Source organism: Hypanus sabinus, chromosome 1, assembly GCF_030144855.1.
Source record: "Hypanus sabinus isolate sHypSab1 chromosome 1, sHypSab1.hap1, whole genome shotgun sequence".
NCBI lineage: Eukaryota > Metazoa > Chordata > Chondrichthyes > Myliobatiformes > Dasyatidae > Hypanus > Hypanus sabinus.
In genome coordinates, this window is record NC_082706.1 from 29,946,129 (window position 1) to 29,963,975 (window position 17,847).

A 17,847-nucleotide genomic window follows, 5' to 3' on the forward strand; every position below is an offset into this window, starting at 1 on the left:
TTCCGCTAATAAATCTGCCAAAATTCCTATTCGCATCCAGCACTTAAATAACTATCAGCATAGATGTGAAAGTCTCTAAAATACTACTCTCAACTGCACAAATTGGTAGTTTGCTCTATGTGTCCCCATTCCGTTGTCTATGTAAATGCTTCTTCATGTTCGTCTTAAAAATTCCTTTACATTTGTGGTCCCGAGTCCTTATTGATAGATTAATTTTGCAGTACCAGTTCACATCTACATTGCCTACACTTTTATTGTGTCTGAACAACTCTATCAAGTGCGTTGTCATTCTGCGGCTACATCGGCTAAACATTTCTTCAGAGAACAAATAAACGTACTCAGCCTCCTCTGTACATTTTCTGGTTCCTTCACATCCCTCCCATAATAAGGAGACCAAAATCGATCGGAGAACCCAACGTGTGCCTCACAAACACTATATACTTCTTCAGGGGAACGTCCCCAGACTTGAACTACACTGACATATTATATAGCCTATAGCCTATAGCCTATCAGCATTGTTAGTCGCTTCTGGGCCGATGTTAAAAGTGCGGAGTCCAACAAACACTTCTCATATAGTGCCCTTTCTAACTGAAGCCAGCCATTGCATATCTGCATCTAATATTTCTACTTCCTACAAGTAATATTTTCCATTTACTCTCATTAAATTACCTCTGCAATTTATCTGCTCTGATCTGAATTTTGCTTAGATATGTCTCTCTTGATTCTGCTGACGGGATTTTATCAGCCTGTCCCCCTAATGGTTTGTCATTAGCAAATGGATTTGCATGTGCTTACACAAATCATGAAGGTAAATTACAAATAAATGCATCCACAAAATTATCCTTGCGGATCCCCACTTTTAACATATTTGAGAGCTGAAAATAATCCCCTCACTACAACTCGTTGTTTTCTAGTTTTCTGCATTCATTCGCTCACTTTACCCTGAGCCTCTACCTCGTCTTCCCTGATTATTTTTCACTGCTATAGCACCTATTCAAATACTTTCCTAAAATCCAAACAAATTATATCAACGTGCACATTGTTATCATAAATTTTACATCCGTCTTAATAGAGTTCCAGCATATTACAGTAACATTATTTCCCTTTATGAACTTTAGTTCTGCTAACAGTCCTGTGCTTGCCATCTGTCTTTCTATCTTACTTTATATTATTGTTTACATCATCTATCTATGCTAGACGTAAACTATTAGTCTATAGTTAGGATCAGTGTGGTTACCCTTCTTGTACACCAGAACAATGTCATTCCATTTTCAATTCTCAACGATTTCACCAGTCTTCAATCACTTTTGAAAAATATATCTGATGTGGTTGTACATATATCATTAAGTACCCTTGGCTATATATGTTGTATGGGCCAGGGGGTGTATTCAATTTGAGACTTTTCAGGTGAAATAGGACGTCGCTTTCTAATATTTCGAAGTCACTTAAAACGAAGTTATTTTCTCCGTGCTTCGCAAGGAAATACTTCAGAAATAAACAGTGAGTTATAAGTATCTGCTATGTGTTTCTCTGTATAATTAGACACTCCACTCTTTTCCTTAATGCATTCAGCTACCTTCTTGTGTTTTCTTTCTCGACTGAAGTTTTGCAGAGTTTCTTAGGACCGATGGTTGCAGTATCAGCAATATCCTTCTCAAGCTGCATTTTAAAAATTCTAACTTTCCTCGAGTATACCCCTCAGATTTTCATATCCCTACGGATAACGTTAGTGCTATCCTTTCCGTATTGCTTATATAGTCGTCTTTCTTCAATATTTTTGTGTATATATTTATTCATTCTTCTGTTGATCTGTTGTTTTATTAAGTCAAGCACCTGGAACTTAATACACAGCGAAGAGATATAAGCAGCAATCTGAACTGGGTGACTATTAGTACAGCTTTCGCTAAAAAAAATGTAGAAACTTTACCTACCTCACATATGTAAATAACAAAATATAGAACATAGAAATCTACAGGCCCTTTGGTAAACATTGCGCTACCCATCATGTAAACGAATCTAGATACAGCCTCCTTGAATTTCCCGAGTGCATGGCTATCTATTTTTCTAATCTCCATGCACCCACCTAAGAGGCTTTAAAAATACCCGATTTTATCATTTCCACCACCGCCGCCGACAGTGCATTCCACGCACCCACCACTCTCTGTCTGAAACACCTACCCCTGACATCACCTCGGTATAAAACTATGACCGCTCGTGTTATCCATTTCAGCCCTAGCTGTAACATTATCTCAGGGTTCTTGAACTTAGTCCCACGACTGATAAATGCCAACAAACCATAAGCCTTCTTAGCAACAGTTGAAATAACCTGAGAAATGTAGGTAGAAACAAACTGTGGAATGTGGAGTTTGACACTGGAGCAACGTTGATCAGATCACGTCACAATCCGTTGTTGCTGCATCACCCTGTGTATCAGCAAACCTATCTATGCACTTTAGAATATAATTTTATCAGTATCCACAACAATATGTAGATATAAAATAACACTGCGCGCCTCAGTGAACAGACTGAAAATCAGGTTCATTTAGAGCAGAGTAGCTTAATTGATTTTGCATTCAAGTTGTATTGCACACAGAAGGCAATGTTGAGCAAGGAGAGTGTTATGAAATTCTCGAGTAGGGGTTAACAACTAGTCATTTGTAATATCCAGAAATACCTGAGTAGTGAGTTGAGATGGATGATGTTGAAAACGTGATGATATCATTGTTGTCGCCTTCTAAATTTAAGTTTAATAGGAGAAACGGTGTTGGCGACTTCAGGGTCACAAACACAATGAATGAAGCTATACAAAGGGGTAGGAGATTTGAAGCTGGGGTTGTATACGAGAGATGTGTGGCGTGGTCCTTCACCATCGAGTGCATACAATAGGCTTTTTTCACTGGAATACATCATCAGATGTATTCAACAAATTAGACGTATAGATAAACCAATTCCGGGGCTTCGTGGAAATCAGAAGTTAATTTGTCCAAAGCTGAGAGGAACAGAGATAAGGATAATGTACTTTGGCACAAGATTCCAAGAATCTTAAGGCAGAAGAACCATCACCAGTCACCCGCAGTTCTTTAAGATAACGTTCGTCGATGAGGCAGCAGTCCTGACCACAGAGCTGAAAAAGGGAGCATGAACAGACAAAGCAGCCAATCAGAACTTAATAAAAGCACAAAATGCTGGCAGAACTTAGCAGGCCAGACAACATCTATGGGAGGAGGTAGTGACGACATTTCGAGCCGAAACCCTTCATCAGGAATCCTTCACTCCTGATGAAGGGTTTCGGCCCGAAAGGTCGTCACTACCTCCTCCCATAGATCCTGTCAGGCCTGCTGAGTTCTGCCAGTATTCTGTGTTTTTATTTATTTCCAGCATCTGTAGATTCACTCGAGTTGCAATCAGAACATATTTCTGCCTTTCGTTTCAGGAATAAGCGATGGGAATCGATATTTGCTGTGACGTATGTAGAGAGTCGTAAAAATAGATGAAAAAATAATTCATACTTTGTAACAGTTTACTCTATTCAACCTCACTTTTATTGTCTGAACTTTTTTCTGTTAGATATAATAATTTGATATTCCGCCTAATATGAACATGCAGCTTCCTGCAGTCCACCCCTCAACTTCACGACACTTATTTCTATATTTCTCATTTCAGGCCGGCCGGTGGATAGTCAGACGGAGCCGTCAGGTAACTTGAGATTTTTTTTCACGGAAAGGAGGGTTGGGTGATTGAAAATAATTGTTATCGACGATGCAACTGAGAGTTGACGGCCGTGCTCATGGAACGACAATCAGCAAGCTCCAGCGTGGAGAGTAATGAGAGAAATATCCTGCGCTGACATTATCCCTAAACTCAAATAAACACCATTTTTTTTTTCATTTTCAGCATTTTAGTGCTGAGTCGAGTGTATTGTGAAGGCTCAACCTAGTTCTTTATCGTGTAGTATGCAGATCCAGGAATATCTGTACACCTGCAAATATGCTTGGTTCCATTAGCGGACCGACGACGTCTGAATACAGAGGGCGTTGACAGAGCAGCCCTCCCGCAGCTCCCCGAGGAACAAAAATGAACTAAAGTCACTATTCCCTTTCAGCTACGCTGGAAGTCTGCCAATAAGCAACTGAAAATCTCACAGGCATTTAGCCTTTTAAAACCAATTTCCAGACCATGTAAAATTTCTTCATCAGTGTGATGCTCGGTCCACAAAACACCGTTAAAGAAAAAAAGGGACAGCATCAACATGTTTTCTTGAGAGCCATCCATTTCTTTCCCAGGAAAGACCTGCTGATTCCCAGTTGTCCAGTCGTTCGCAAACACATTGCCTGTTTTGTTTTCTTTACCTCTGTCATTAAGCAGTTCATTTAGGTTTCGCAGAGCTTCCCCGTCAATCATTACAATGTGCTTATCGGGTTGAAATACTTGAGTCTGCATTAGGCAGAGTTCGCGATTTTGCGAGCGCTGTGTGTTGCTAGGATAAAATCTGTGCTGACGTTCGACATTGTTTTTTTATATGTTATTTTGCAGAAAGCATGTATATAAGGTTGGCGAATGGGGGAAGTCGATGTGCCGGAAGAGTGGAGATTCGACACAGGGGAAGCTGGGGGACTGTGGATGAAGATGATTGGGATATGCCCGATGCAACAGTGGTGTGTCGTGAGCTGGGCTGCGGCGCTGCGCTGAACGCCCTGACAGGTGCGAAGTTTGGGGAAGGATCCGGAGCAGTTTGGACAACTAATGTTAAGTGCGACGGGAATGAGTCCGCTTTTAAGGATTGTACATCACGTCCATGGGGAGACACTGGATATTCCCACAAATGGGATGTCGGTGTTATCTGCAAAGGTAAGAATCAGGCTTTGTCATTGCGATACCACGGTTTTGGTATCTTCGGGCGAGTCTCGAATGTAAAATATTTGAGCCCGAACGCTCTTCGCTTGTGTTGTCAATCGATATCCGATTTGTTTACATGAATTTTCCCGTCATGTTGGAATTATGAGTCGTGCTGTCAAACCACTATTGAGATGTTAATTAAACACCTACAACCGGTGTATAAGCAACCATCAGTCAGCAGAATACTTGGAGGATCTCAACTGATCCAACAATAATCGAAGAAATGTAACTGGTAGCTGCATTGATACGGACAGAAAAACGTCCAGACATCCTTCTCCATCACTGATGAATTGGATACCCCCAGTATCTCCATAGATGTTTTTATTTGCTCTAGATCCCAGCGTTTCCTACCGTTAATCAATACAAGATTGAAACATTACCGTCCAACCGCACAGCATCTTGAACTCATGCACGATGACGAACATTTTAATCTACGTTAATTTGATCAAATGGCTTCCCATATGCTCCAACATATTTCCTTTTCGTTTATCTGGCGAAATGCTTTTCAAATATTGTTATCTTACCTGCCTCAATCGCTTCCACTGGCATCGTCTTTCCATATACCATTTTCTGTATGAGAAATTTGGTACAGTTCTCTAAGAACACGCGTCCCTTCTGTCTGCATGATTATAGAACAGCTGTCATATATACAGTAGCTGTGACTTTGGCATGACGACAGGGAAGAGACAGTTGTCTGCAAATGTAAAATAATATCATAAACTATTAATGTTGTAAAACAGAGTGGCGTAGGTAGGGGAACCACGGCTAGAAGACACTATGCAGAATTTGTGGAAAAGATGTTGTTCAGACCTCAAACAAAGTCCTGAATGTCCGAGAATACTGCAACACCAACAATTGGTAATTTTAAATTTCCACCTATTGACAGAGTTTCCAGACTGTAAATGTACTAGCTGAGATAAACGTTATGAAATGTTTTCAGGATATGTCCTGAATCTCAAAGGTCCCCAGGGGAAAGTGTACATATTTGATCTGATATTAGAGAACAGGACAAGTCGGATTACAGAAAAAATGCAGAGGCAATTTTGGTTCCAGTGGAAAAACTTCCATTCCTTTCAAAGGGATTATATAAAAAAGAGGTCTGCTCCCTGAGTTGAAATTCGAAACTGGGGAAAGGGCAATGATGATAGTGTCAGAAAGGTTCTGGAAAACATGTAACAGGACTGTTTGATTCGGACAAAGTTTGCTTGGGAAGTGGGAAGCGTACAACAGTAAAATTCTGAGAGTAGTTAGCGCGACTACGTCTGTCTAAATTAAAGCGACATATATAATATTTAGGATCCTTGGTTTCCCGGAGAAATTGAGTCCATGGTTAAGGAAAAGGAGTGCGTTTGTCAGGCGCATGCTGGTAGGACCATATGAGATACCTATTTAGTGTAAGGAAAGCAACTGGACACCACAGAAAAAAAGTGTCGGGCGAAAGTAAGTCATTAAGGTACTGTACTCTGACAATCTGAGCGAAAGAGAAACCTAAGGGAATTTACAAATATGTTAAGAACATCGTTATTGCAAATGGCAACACCAGTGTTGCCATTTGCTTTCCAATGCGAGGAGCCAAAGGAGACGGGATATATCTGAAATTGCTGTTGCTTTCGTATTTGCATTTATTCAGGGCATAGGCAGGTATTTCACGGAAGTGAGGAAATCAACAAAGATTTCGTGGCCTCAATACAAGTTAGAGAGCAGAGGACATTTGCTGCCTTAAGTAGAATTAGATTTGATAAATCCTCTGTACTGACAGGGTTTTCCCTAGGACTCGCTGAGAAGCAAGGGCAGAATTTGAATGAGGTCAAGCAGAGATATTTAAATTATCCTTAGCGACATGTCAGGTAACGAAGCGCTGAATGATTGTTCATGTGGTCCGCTGTTTAAGAAAGGCCATACAAATAAACAGCGAATTTTATATGCAAATGTGCATACTATCGGTTGGGGGAAAATTATCAGAAGTTATTCTCAAGTCCCGGATATGTGACAATTTGGGTAGATAAACACTGATTTATGGATAACCAGAAAGGCATTGAGTTTGGGGCACTACTCAGTGCTGTGGAAATAAATGGCTCTGGAATGGGAGTTCCATACTTCATTGAACGCAAGGCGTACGTACACAATTTTTTAAATGTCGGCATTGGTACCAATTGCTACATTGGCCTTTGTAAATTAATGTGGGGTTCAGAAAATCGGACATGATGTTGAAATTGCTAAGTCATATATATATTTTTGTACGAGATGCCCGCCAATGTTTTCGAAACCAAGGCATTAGGTATTGTCTTCATTGTCTTTATCAATGCATTTGACGAGGTCCCTCGTGGGAGTTTGGTCACCAAGTTGAGATGGCTCTGCATTGGAAATAAATACCTAAATTGGGCTAGACATTGGATTTGTGAGAAAAAACAGAAATGAGAGCAGATGGTTGTCTCTTTGACTGGAGATGGCACATAATGCAGTGCCGCAAGGATCGGTTCTGGATTGTTATTATGTGTCGGCTCTATCGATGATCAGGATGATAGTGTAGTTAAATGCATTAGGAAATTTGGCAATAATGCAGATGCGGAGGTACAGTAGAAATCAAGAAAAAAATCTATCAGAGTTTATAGCGTGATCTGGACGGGCTGCAAAAATCAGCTGAATTAGGCCAGATGGGAGTTCATCCACACAAAGTTAAAGTGTTGTTCTTCGGTGGGACCTAACCTTGAAGGTCTTATACAGTGAGCTGTCGGTCACTGAAGAGTGCGGAAGAGCAAATTGATCTTGGAATGGAGTTCCATAATTCATTGAAAGAATTGTATAGATAGAAATGTTCGTAAAGACAACTGTTGGCACATTCACTTTAGCAAAATAGTGCATTCGGTACAGGACAGAAGATGTAATACTGAAGTTGCTTAAAACATTGCCTAATGTGCGGTGCTGCATGCATTCCTGGCACGGTCCTGCTGGAAATATGTATACAAGTTTGAAGTAGAACACAGAAAATTTATAGGATTTTGCTGGTTTGGATCCCCTGAGAAAGTGAAGATAGATACAGGTTTATTCTGTGCAACGTAGAAGGCTGAATTGAGGTTTGATTTACGCATACAAATTGTGTGATTGCACGCTGGTTTCCCTTTCATTGATGTTATGTGGATCCCCAACTCGAGGCCAGTCGTTAAGTTTGAAATGTGAAAACGGTAACCGTAACATAAGCAGAAAGGCTATCTCTCAGACGGACGAGACTGTGTGGAATGATCATAGAGAACAAATGGTGCACGTAAGCTCGATTTCAAAGTTTGAGGAAAAAAATGGAGAGATATATAGATATTACAGTTTTGAAGGGCTACAGTCCAAGTGTAAATCGATCAGGGTAGGCTATTTAAATGGTAGAGATTTGGGTAGATAGGCCGGACAGCTTGTTTCGCTGTTATAATTCTCAATGACTCTGTACAATTTTAAAGAAATATATAATCTGTAATTCTGCATTCTCACCGATACTGTCGGCTGGAATGTGGAGTATTTCCAAAAAATTGATTTTCAAACCAAAATTGTTCTGTCTACGGTTGGGGTTTTATGTGGACAGGACAATAAATGTGTGTCAGACGCCACTTGAAATCTTTCTGCAATTTATCACCAGGTGAATGGAATCCTCAATTTTCATTCACAAATTACGTAACTAGGACGTCACCTTCACTAATATATTTCCCTGATTTCTGAAGAATGACGATATGTGAACATAACTGATACTTACATTTCAGGGTGGCATTTGAGTTAGGGGCCGAGCTGTTGCTGTTCCCTCATGATATTTCCGAAAGTTACACAAAATTTTTGCTGAGCACTTTTCCATGTGGTTGTTCGAGGCTGCCTACTGCTGTCAACGGTGATAGTTATATTCCCTTCGTAAAATGGTGAAAGGAACGGTTAAAATTTTGATATGGACTCAGACAGGTGAGTTCAGTTAAAAAGCTTAAGGTTTTTTTAATATTATCTGAGGCATCGATAAAAGTATTGTCAGATTCTCATGCGTTTCGAAACTTCAGCGAAAGTATGGTGCCATGTAATCAACTGCAAAGCATTTACTAATTAATTTATTTAAGCATGCATGTATGTATGTATGTATTTATTTTGTTGGTTAGTTATTTTATGTTAAGGACACGGGACTTTCTGGCCCATGTGGGCTTCATTGCCTGCAGCCCAAGATATTGACCAGAGCCTAATCACAGGCAAATTTATAATGCCCAGTTAACATTATTGTTAATCACTATGTCATTGGAATGTAGGAGGAAACCTATCTGTTCAAGGTGAGGAATTACATACTACTTACACAGGGGACCTGTATTGCTTTCTGAATTCCCAGACTAAAATAGCTTTGCGCTAACAGCTGCGGGACAATGGTGATCCCGAAAGGTGAATCAAAAATGGCAGCAAAATGAAAGCTAGTCCTGAATCTGGGTAGCAGATAACGCTCACTAGGCATAAGTGTGCAAAAATTGCATAAGTATCAGTGTAATTTTCAAATTCCAGGCATGATGACATCTTAGCATGCCTCCACAAAATGCATGTATCTGCTGAATTCATTATTGTCATCATGCACCAACTTTCTCATGGCAGAAGGGAAAAATGGGTATACAATCGATTTCCCGTTTTTAGTCGAAAAGAAAGCAGGCACTTTAGTCAAACTGAAGTAGCCATTTGTTATATAAACCTTCTCCTCTCATTATACCATCATCGAGAAAGTGAAAGGCATTGAACTGAATGCCTCTGAGCCAAAGCATAATTTCGGCAGTGCATATTATGCAATAAATCTGAGCCCAGGTTTGCTTTGTTCGCAAATGTTTCGCCCACAGTAGAACTCAAAGGCATTTTTAATACGAAGAGTCATGCTCCGTCTTTGAAATCGAAGAGTATACTCGCCATTTATATGATAGAATGTTTCGCAACTGTTGCAAAATTGGTGAGATATTTTGCTATCATAAATACAACTGAAAATATAAATTATCTATTATAATATCACACAACGTAATTGGGAACCGATGCACATACAAAGGCAATGGGAGAACGCTGTGTACGTATTTTTTTATGATAAGCCATTCTATAATCAGTCCTGTCATGTAGCATCCGCCTTCAGTAAGCATGCATAGACATGACCAGACAAGATAGAGGACTCTTCAAATCACATTGTGTGCAAAGAATTAATTGACTGGAATTATGTATTGAAAAATAAACAACTGATTTACTTTAAATGTGCGTTATAGCGAAATGTTACAATGAATTTACACCGGTTTACAGCACTTAACACTTCTTTGTACTTAACTCTCCCCAGTGTCATTGTTCTGTTGATAATGCTGCATGAATGAGATATTTCAAAATAATATAAACAATAAATATTTTTGAAATAGAACTGAACAGCTCAGATTTTCCTTCCCGAATACTTCTAAGCGCCCAAGACACGCAGACACTTAGAACTACTAGGGAAATAGAAATAAGTTGCACTTTTGTCCAGGGGCATGTCACAGCATTGCCATATTTGCTTTCAGATGTGACAATGTAGAGAAAAAAAAAACGAGTCACCATGATAAGAGTTCATATAAGCACTGGTTAGACTAGACAAGAAATACTGTCTGCTGGTCCGTTAATTGTTTTGTAAGCAGCACGAGAATTTGCTCGAGGTGGAGCTGAACAGATGAATAACGTTTTGACTGAAATGGCGTTTTTTTGATACAAATAGTTGAAATAAGGATAAAAGATGACGTGATAAATATATAAATAATAAGAGGAAAAGCCAATCAGATTTTGTATTCCAATCCCGAACATAGCGACGAATATTTAAGATAAGTCGGATATAGGAAAATACAAGTTGCTCTGACGCAAAGTGCATGAAATCTGAGACCAAATTTTCCAATGTTAATGTTTCTTCCAGTTGACCTCATTATTCGAAGTTAGAATCCAGAGGTATGGGCATTTTTTTAAGCATGGATTAGACATGGTTGGGAGGAAAGACGTTTTTCAAACACACAGATATGGTCCGAGTTTAAAATTTTATTTTTCAACGTTTAAATGTAATGACGAGAACATATGCATTAAATTCAAAGAAACATTGGACCAGATGTGACCGTACTCACTAAACATTCTGTAACATTATCATATTGTGGTTTATAAAATCAGTAGTGGAATTGGTGGGGCAGTGTTTATTTCCTAGTTGGCAGAAGAGGCAGATGGATGAACCAGTGCGTTTTTCTTTCGATTCTTTTTTTATTTCCTTCCTATAAAAAGTGCAGCAACGCTTATTCTTTCTTTCTGAAATACAAATTTTGAATACAGTTTTTATTTTGCATTTTCGGTACTTAGGTATAATGGACCGAGCTTCTCCCAATGTGTTCTCTTTTTTTTATTGCACTCTCTTTAAAATACAATTTGGAAGTTTAATCCCTCTAGATTTAATATTTATTACATTTATAATCTCACAGCCTATTTACGGACATTTTGCTTTGACTATATCCTTTTCCCCGAATACCATCTGCAAATGGCTGCAAAACATCGCGACAGTTAGACATGGAATCAAAAGGCCAGCATTAATGTATAACAACAGAAACAGCACGATTTCTTAGCAAATAGAAATTATGTATTAGTTTAAGTATATGCTATCATAAAAGATTATATGGTCCCATTCTTATACATTATATATCTCAGAATTTTTGCCTGATGGAAATACGTCTCTACAAATGGAGGTGTACTTGATCCGATTGCTTAAAAGCCAAACTTTGTCAAGGTGTAAGATGTTGGCTGTTACACATCGCCGTAGTACAATACCCAGAAGAAGGCAATGACATACCACATCTTTCACAATCTGCCAAGAACATTCAAGGTGACAAAGCGAACTACAGAAAACAGAACTAACATTCTATTTTTCTAGTTAGCTATCTATGATCTTGTCTTACATGATGAAGAATGAGCGAATACGGCATTCTGCATAGCTCTATTAATCTGGTGTAAAAAATTTGGTATTTCCGAAAGGATGAGCCTATGGAATGTGGTGGCTTTGGAGGGATTGTTTGCCTTTTGCAATATTCCAGATCCAAGCTGTGGCAAGTATTGAGAACTGTATTTAAAGAGAAGAAGATTCAACGAAAGGGGAGAGTGTGTGCTCCTGTGCAGCAGAGAGGCAAATAATTGATTAGGTCATATTTTCTCTAGGTCGAATCGCAAAATCATATTGAGTGAGGGCCAAAGTTAGAAAATATTGTTATCGTGCTCGCGGATGTTAACAGACAATTAAAGAGTAGGGAAAATTATAGCTGCATATGAGTTAGATAGGCGTCTTCGCATCAAAGATTTGTCTTTGTAGCAGAGAGAGTGAATTATTGGACAATAATACAATCATTTGGAGAGGTGGTGAATCTGAGGAAAATTACTGCACCAAGAGACGGGGAGCTGTGTGATATTTCGACGTAGCGAATGTGAACAGGGAACAGGGAGTCAGTTAAGGTCAATTTGGGATCATGCATCTCAAGATCTATGGACGGAGCAGCGGGCAATAAAAGCACATTAATAAAGATAATGGATCTAGCTTAGTGAAAGAGAATTCGCAGGCCTTAATTTATAAGGAAGTGGTGAAAGGGAGCATTCTGTAGAGTTCAGAAATCCTAATGTGAAATTGGAAAATGTCGGCGAAAAGTCGAAATTACAGTATGCACTTGTGGTAGAAGTGTTGTTGGTTATTCACTTCAGAATATTCCCGATCTGAAATCTAGTCGCACCCTGGCCATAGGGAAAATTAGCCTGCAACTTTGGAATGCAAAATTTTCAGTTAAAATTATTTCTCCAGGAGTGAATAAATTCGGTGCTTGCTGATGGAGGAAACCGATGCTGAAATGCAAGTTGGAAAGGCGATGATTTCAGAACCTGATACACATTGTAAACAATACGATATGATTGCATATTTTTATAGCTGAAATGGTCATGCTTTGTCTTTATACTTTTCTCAGATCACAGAGCTGTAAAATTGGAGGCCGGAACTGACGCATGCTCTGGAAGACTGGAGGTGCAGTTTGGTGAAACCTGGAGCACGGTGTGTGACCTGCACTGGGACTGGAATAATAGCAACGTGGTGTGCAATCAGCTTCAATGCGGGGTTGCTGTTTCCGTGCTGGGCGGTGCGTATTTTGGAGAAGGAACAGGGCCAATATTGAAAAATGATCTACAATGTAAAGGTAATGAGTCGAGCCTAAGCGACTGCTCAGTTGGTTCAAGGACTTATGATTGCAGCCACAGGAATGACGTCAGTCTGAAATGTTCCGGTGAGTTCCGCGTTTCAGAACAAATCAATATTAAAAATTGATTTTATTTTGAAAGCAGTGGTCAGTTAGAAATAATTCTTCCTATTGCCGAATTATAAGTTGGTTTATTGTGATTTGAAATTGACCGGCAGTTTAAGGGTGGGGGGTGGTTAACTACATGACGAATTGATCTTTGGTCAGTATTAATGAACGTGTTTAGCGAGTGGTTGTGAAGAACGAAATTAAGAATAGCTATATTTGAAAACGTCTGTGCCATGGTAGAAGGATTAACTATCAAAATTGACTAATATGCTGATCAATTATGAATGGCTAGAGAAAAGAAATATTTCATTAGCAAGGGATTTTAGCATCAAACGTACATTTTCGTAATGGCTAGGGATTAAGCAGCACAAGAAATTCATTCTGGGTGAATAAAGAAATGAGTGAGACAAAGGCAAATGGTTCAAAAGATCTTTCGACAGAAAATATGGTAGAACATGCGACAACAGGAAGAACACTTCTAACGAGTTGCAAAGTAAAACATATGGAGGCAAACCATGGTGGAATTTTAAAGGCTTGTGAGAAAGAATGTTGGCTAGGTAGCACGATTAAAATTATCGTCTTAAGTTGATGCAATGCATAATAAGAGGATTAAGAAGACATTCAGTATGTAATGTGCTTTGGAAGTCGCGGTAAATTACCCGGTAAGTACTAGCTGATGATTTCTGAGAAAATCAGTCAACTGCGGTTAGATAACATATCGTAATAGAAACGAAATAAAACCAATTCGACCGATTCAAGAAATCTAATTATCTCAATGCGTAATCCAACGCCGACTTTACCGACAGAACAGATTAAATATTGAAGTCAGAAACCAGAGATAATCTGCAAGACACACAAAATACAAGAGGGTCTCTGCAGGCTAGGCAGCATCTATGGAAAACTATAAAATTGACTTTCCGGCAGAGACACTTCGAGCGACCCAGAACATTGGCCGAAGTATCACGGGTGAAAACATCGACCATACGCTTTGTTTTTCCTTACATTGCTGCAGCCTGGCCTGCTGAGTTCCTCCAGCATTCTGTGAGTGTTGCTAAATTCTGAAGTGTTCAGCAGGCGTTGTGTTTATTTTAAAATAAAGTGATTTAGCTAGTAGTAACACTGTTGCCTGTCGTCAACACTGAGACGATGTTTTAAGACATCGTTCATTTCGGTAATTAATTAATTTATGTATGTGCGAATCATGTTGAACTCGTTTCGGATTCCTTCAAAAAATACTTACAAGAGCCAATTTATCCAGAACCATAGAACCATAGAACAGTACAGACGGTACAGGCCCATACGCCCTCCATGTGGTGCCGACCCATATAATCCTTTAAAAAGTACTAAGCTCACACTACCCCATAACCCTCCATCTTTCTTTGATCCATGTACCTGTCCAAGAGGCTGTTAAATACCCCTAATGTTCTAGTCTCCACCACCATCCTTCGAAAGTCCTTCAAGGCACTCACAAGCCTCTGTGTAAAAAAAACTTACCCCTGATGTCTCCCCTAAACTTCCCTCCCTTAATTTTGTACATATGCCGTCTGGTGTTTGCTATTGGTGCCCTGGGAAACAGGTAATGAATATCCATCCTATCTATGCCTCTCATAATCTTGTAGACCTCTATTATGTCCCCTCTCGTTCTTATACGCTCCAAAGAGAAAAGTCCCAGCTCTGCCAACCTTGCCCCATATGACTTGCTCTCCTAACCAGGCAACCTCCTGGTAAACCTCCTCTGCACCCTCTCCATAGCTACCACATCCTTCCTATAATGAGGTGACCAGAATAGAACACAATACTCTATATGCGGTCTCACCAGGGATTGGTAAGGTTGCAACATGACCTCTCTACTCTTGATCTCAATCTCTCTGTTAAAAAAGCCTAACATCCCATAGGCCTTCTTGACTACCCTATTAACCTCTGCAGCGACCTTAAAGGATGTGTGTATCTGAAACCCAAGTTCCCTTTGTTCATCCAAACTCTTAAGTAACTGATCATTAATTCTGTAATCAGACTTCTAGTTTGTCCTTCCAAAATGCATCACCTCACACTCGTCCGGTTTGAACTCCATCTGCCATTTTTCTGCCAAACTAAGCAGCTTGTCTATATCCTCTTGTAACCTCCGACACCTACATCTCCCTCCACAACTCCTCCAATCTACGTGTCATCCGCAAACTTACTCACCCATCCTTCCGCGCCTATATTCAGGTCATATATAAAAATCACAAATAGCAGAGTTTCCCAGGACAGATCCCTGCGGTACTCCACTAGTCACTGACCTCCAGGCAGAATACTTTCCTTCCACAACTACCTTCTGCTTTCTTCCTTTAAGCCAATTTTTAATCCAAACAGCCAAGTTTCCACTTAACCCATGCCTCATGATTTTCTGGATGAGTCTCTCATGAGGGTCCTTGTCAAATGCCTTACTAAAGTCCATGTAAACCACATCCACGGCCCTACACACATCAATTTATTTGGTTAACTCTGCAAAAATCTCAATCAGTCTCGTGAGGCACGATCTTCACTTCACAAAACAATGTTGACTATACATGAGTACTGTGCTTCTCCAAATGCTCATGGATCCTATCCTTAAGATTCCTTTCCAGTAGTTTCCATACAACCGAGGTAAAAATCGCCGGTCTATAGTTCCCAGGTTTCTCCCTATTAACTCTGTTTTTAAACAAGCAAACTACATTTGCCATGCTCCAGTCCCCTGCCGCTTCCTCTGCAGCCAAAGAGAATTGAAAGATAATAGCTATTGCTCCTGCGATCTCTTCTCTCAATTCCCACAACAACCTGGGGTGTATCATATCCGGCCCTGGGGATTTATCAATCTTACTGTTTTAAAGAAGATCCAGCACTTCTTCTTGCGTTATCTCCACATTGTCCAGCATACAGGCCCGCTCGACTTCGAACTCATCCTGACCAAGATCCTTTACACGTGCGTATACTGAAGCAAAAGTATTCATTTAGGACCTCCCCAACATCCTACACTTCCAGGCAAATGTTGCCCTCTTTATCCTTTAATGGTCCCACCTTCATTCTCGCCATCCTCCTATTCTTCACATACGCATAAAACGCCTTGGGGTTCTCCTTAATCCTGCATGCCAAGGCCTTCTCATGTCCCTTTCCAGCTCACCGAAGTCCTTTCTTTAGCTCCTTTCTGGCTAACCAATAATTCTCATAAGCCCCTCCTACTTCTCACTTCTTCTATCTAACATATGCTTCATTTTCCTCTTGACGAGTTGCCTCACGTGTTTCGTCAGCCTTCCCCTACCATATTTTCCTTGCCTCAGTGGGACAAACCTATCCTGAACCCAGCTCAAGTGGTTCCTAAACTCTCCCACATAACTTCTGTGCTTTCCCTTTTGAACGTTTGTTTTCAATTTACTCTGAAGTATATTGGTAATTTGAATATTTTTGATTATGCCACACTATTTCCAAGCATCAATACATAGAGGAATGCAACTAAGTGAAGTTACTCTGTGGCATCACTATCGGCATTTGCCACTGCTGAAGTGAGCATGACTGGCAACTTTGATCACAAACAGAGGAAAAGAATAATGAGTCAGTGTCATCGACTTTAAACTAACAAATGCGAGCTTGTGTATTCCCCGCATTTTCAGATCAGGACGAAATATATCGATGGTTAGTTTGCAAAAGATTCAGAGAGCAAAGGAATCATATCAAAAGAATCAAACGTGGCAATCAATTAGAGAAACGAGGCAAAAATTTAAATACGCCTTCCAAACACATATCAATATCAAATTACTGAAGGGACGTCTAGGCACGTCGCCTGTAATCTTTCCCATAGATGCTGCCTGGCCTGTTGAGTTGCAACAATTTGTGTGTATTCCTCGGATTTTTAACATCTGCAATTGCTTGGATTTTTAGCATCCGCAGATTTTCTCTCGATTATCAATTGAATAAAATATCCATGCGGACTAATGCCAAAAAATCTAGTGAAGTCTACAGAATGCAGGGCGGCGGGGAGGACATATGTTTTTAGCAAACGTGGTGTCGGACGTATTTCTCTCAGCTAACTTGAGATTTACCGTTGACAAGTCGATGAATCTGATTATCCGCCAACACACTCACACCAACCCGCTCTGAGCGATCAGCGTCACCTGAAAGCATGAGAGCTCGTTGTCGATGGTCGTATCTTAAATTCAGATTACGAGAAAAAAAACATATTTTTCAGAATATCGGATATTCAACCTTGATAATGTGCAAGTAAAATAATATTTTAAAGTAACACTCCAGAAGAGGTTTTCCTGAGTACACTTAATTTCAATGGAGACATCGATACACGTCGAGTATCTGGTGAAAAGGCAGCGGATACGCCAGTATCAAATTCCAATAAAGCAATGGCTTTGTCAGGTAGGAGAAGTGAGTGTATTTAATATGTTTAGTTCTGTGGGACGAGGTTCAAAATAAAAACAGGGCAAAGATCGACAGACAACGGCATCTATAGCAGTATGTAACGTGGAACACTTGGAGAATAATAAACAGAGTCACTTTATTCATTTTTCAAAGTAATGACATACTTGATAAATCGATATAACAACCTTGTGGATTTGTGTATTTCAGTAGAATGGCAGGATGGTGAGAGATGAGAATGACGATTCTTAAGCTATTAGAAATGTTT

General features: G+C 39.8%; 1 protein-coding gene across 1 annotated transcript in view; it reads left to right on the plus strand.

Moving 5' to 3' along the window:
* LOC132397405 (deleted in malignant brain tumors 1 protein-like) overlaps positions 1 to 17,847 on the plus strand; it is a 71,247-nt gene that overhangs the window by 18,950 nt on the left and 34,450 nt on the right. The window contains exons 3-5 of the mRNA XM_059976177.1: positions 3,664 to 3,696; positions 4,534 to 4,848; positions 12,867 to 13,178. Of these exons, the coding sequence (XP_059832160.1) occupies positions 3,664 to 3,696; positions 4,534 to 4,848; positions 12,867 to 13,178 (660 nt within the window). The remainder of the gene's footprint in view (positions 1 to 3,663; positions 3,697 to 4,533; positions 4,849 to 12,866; positions 13,179 to 17,847) is intronic.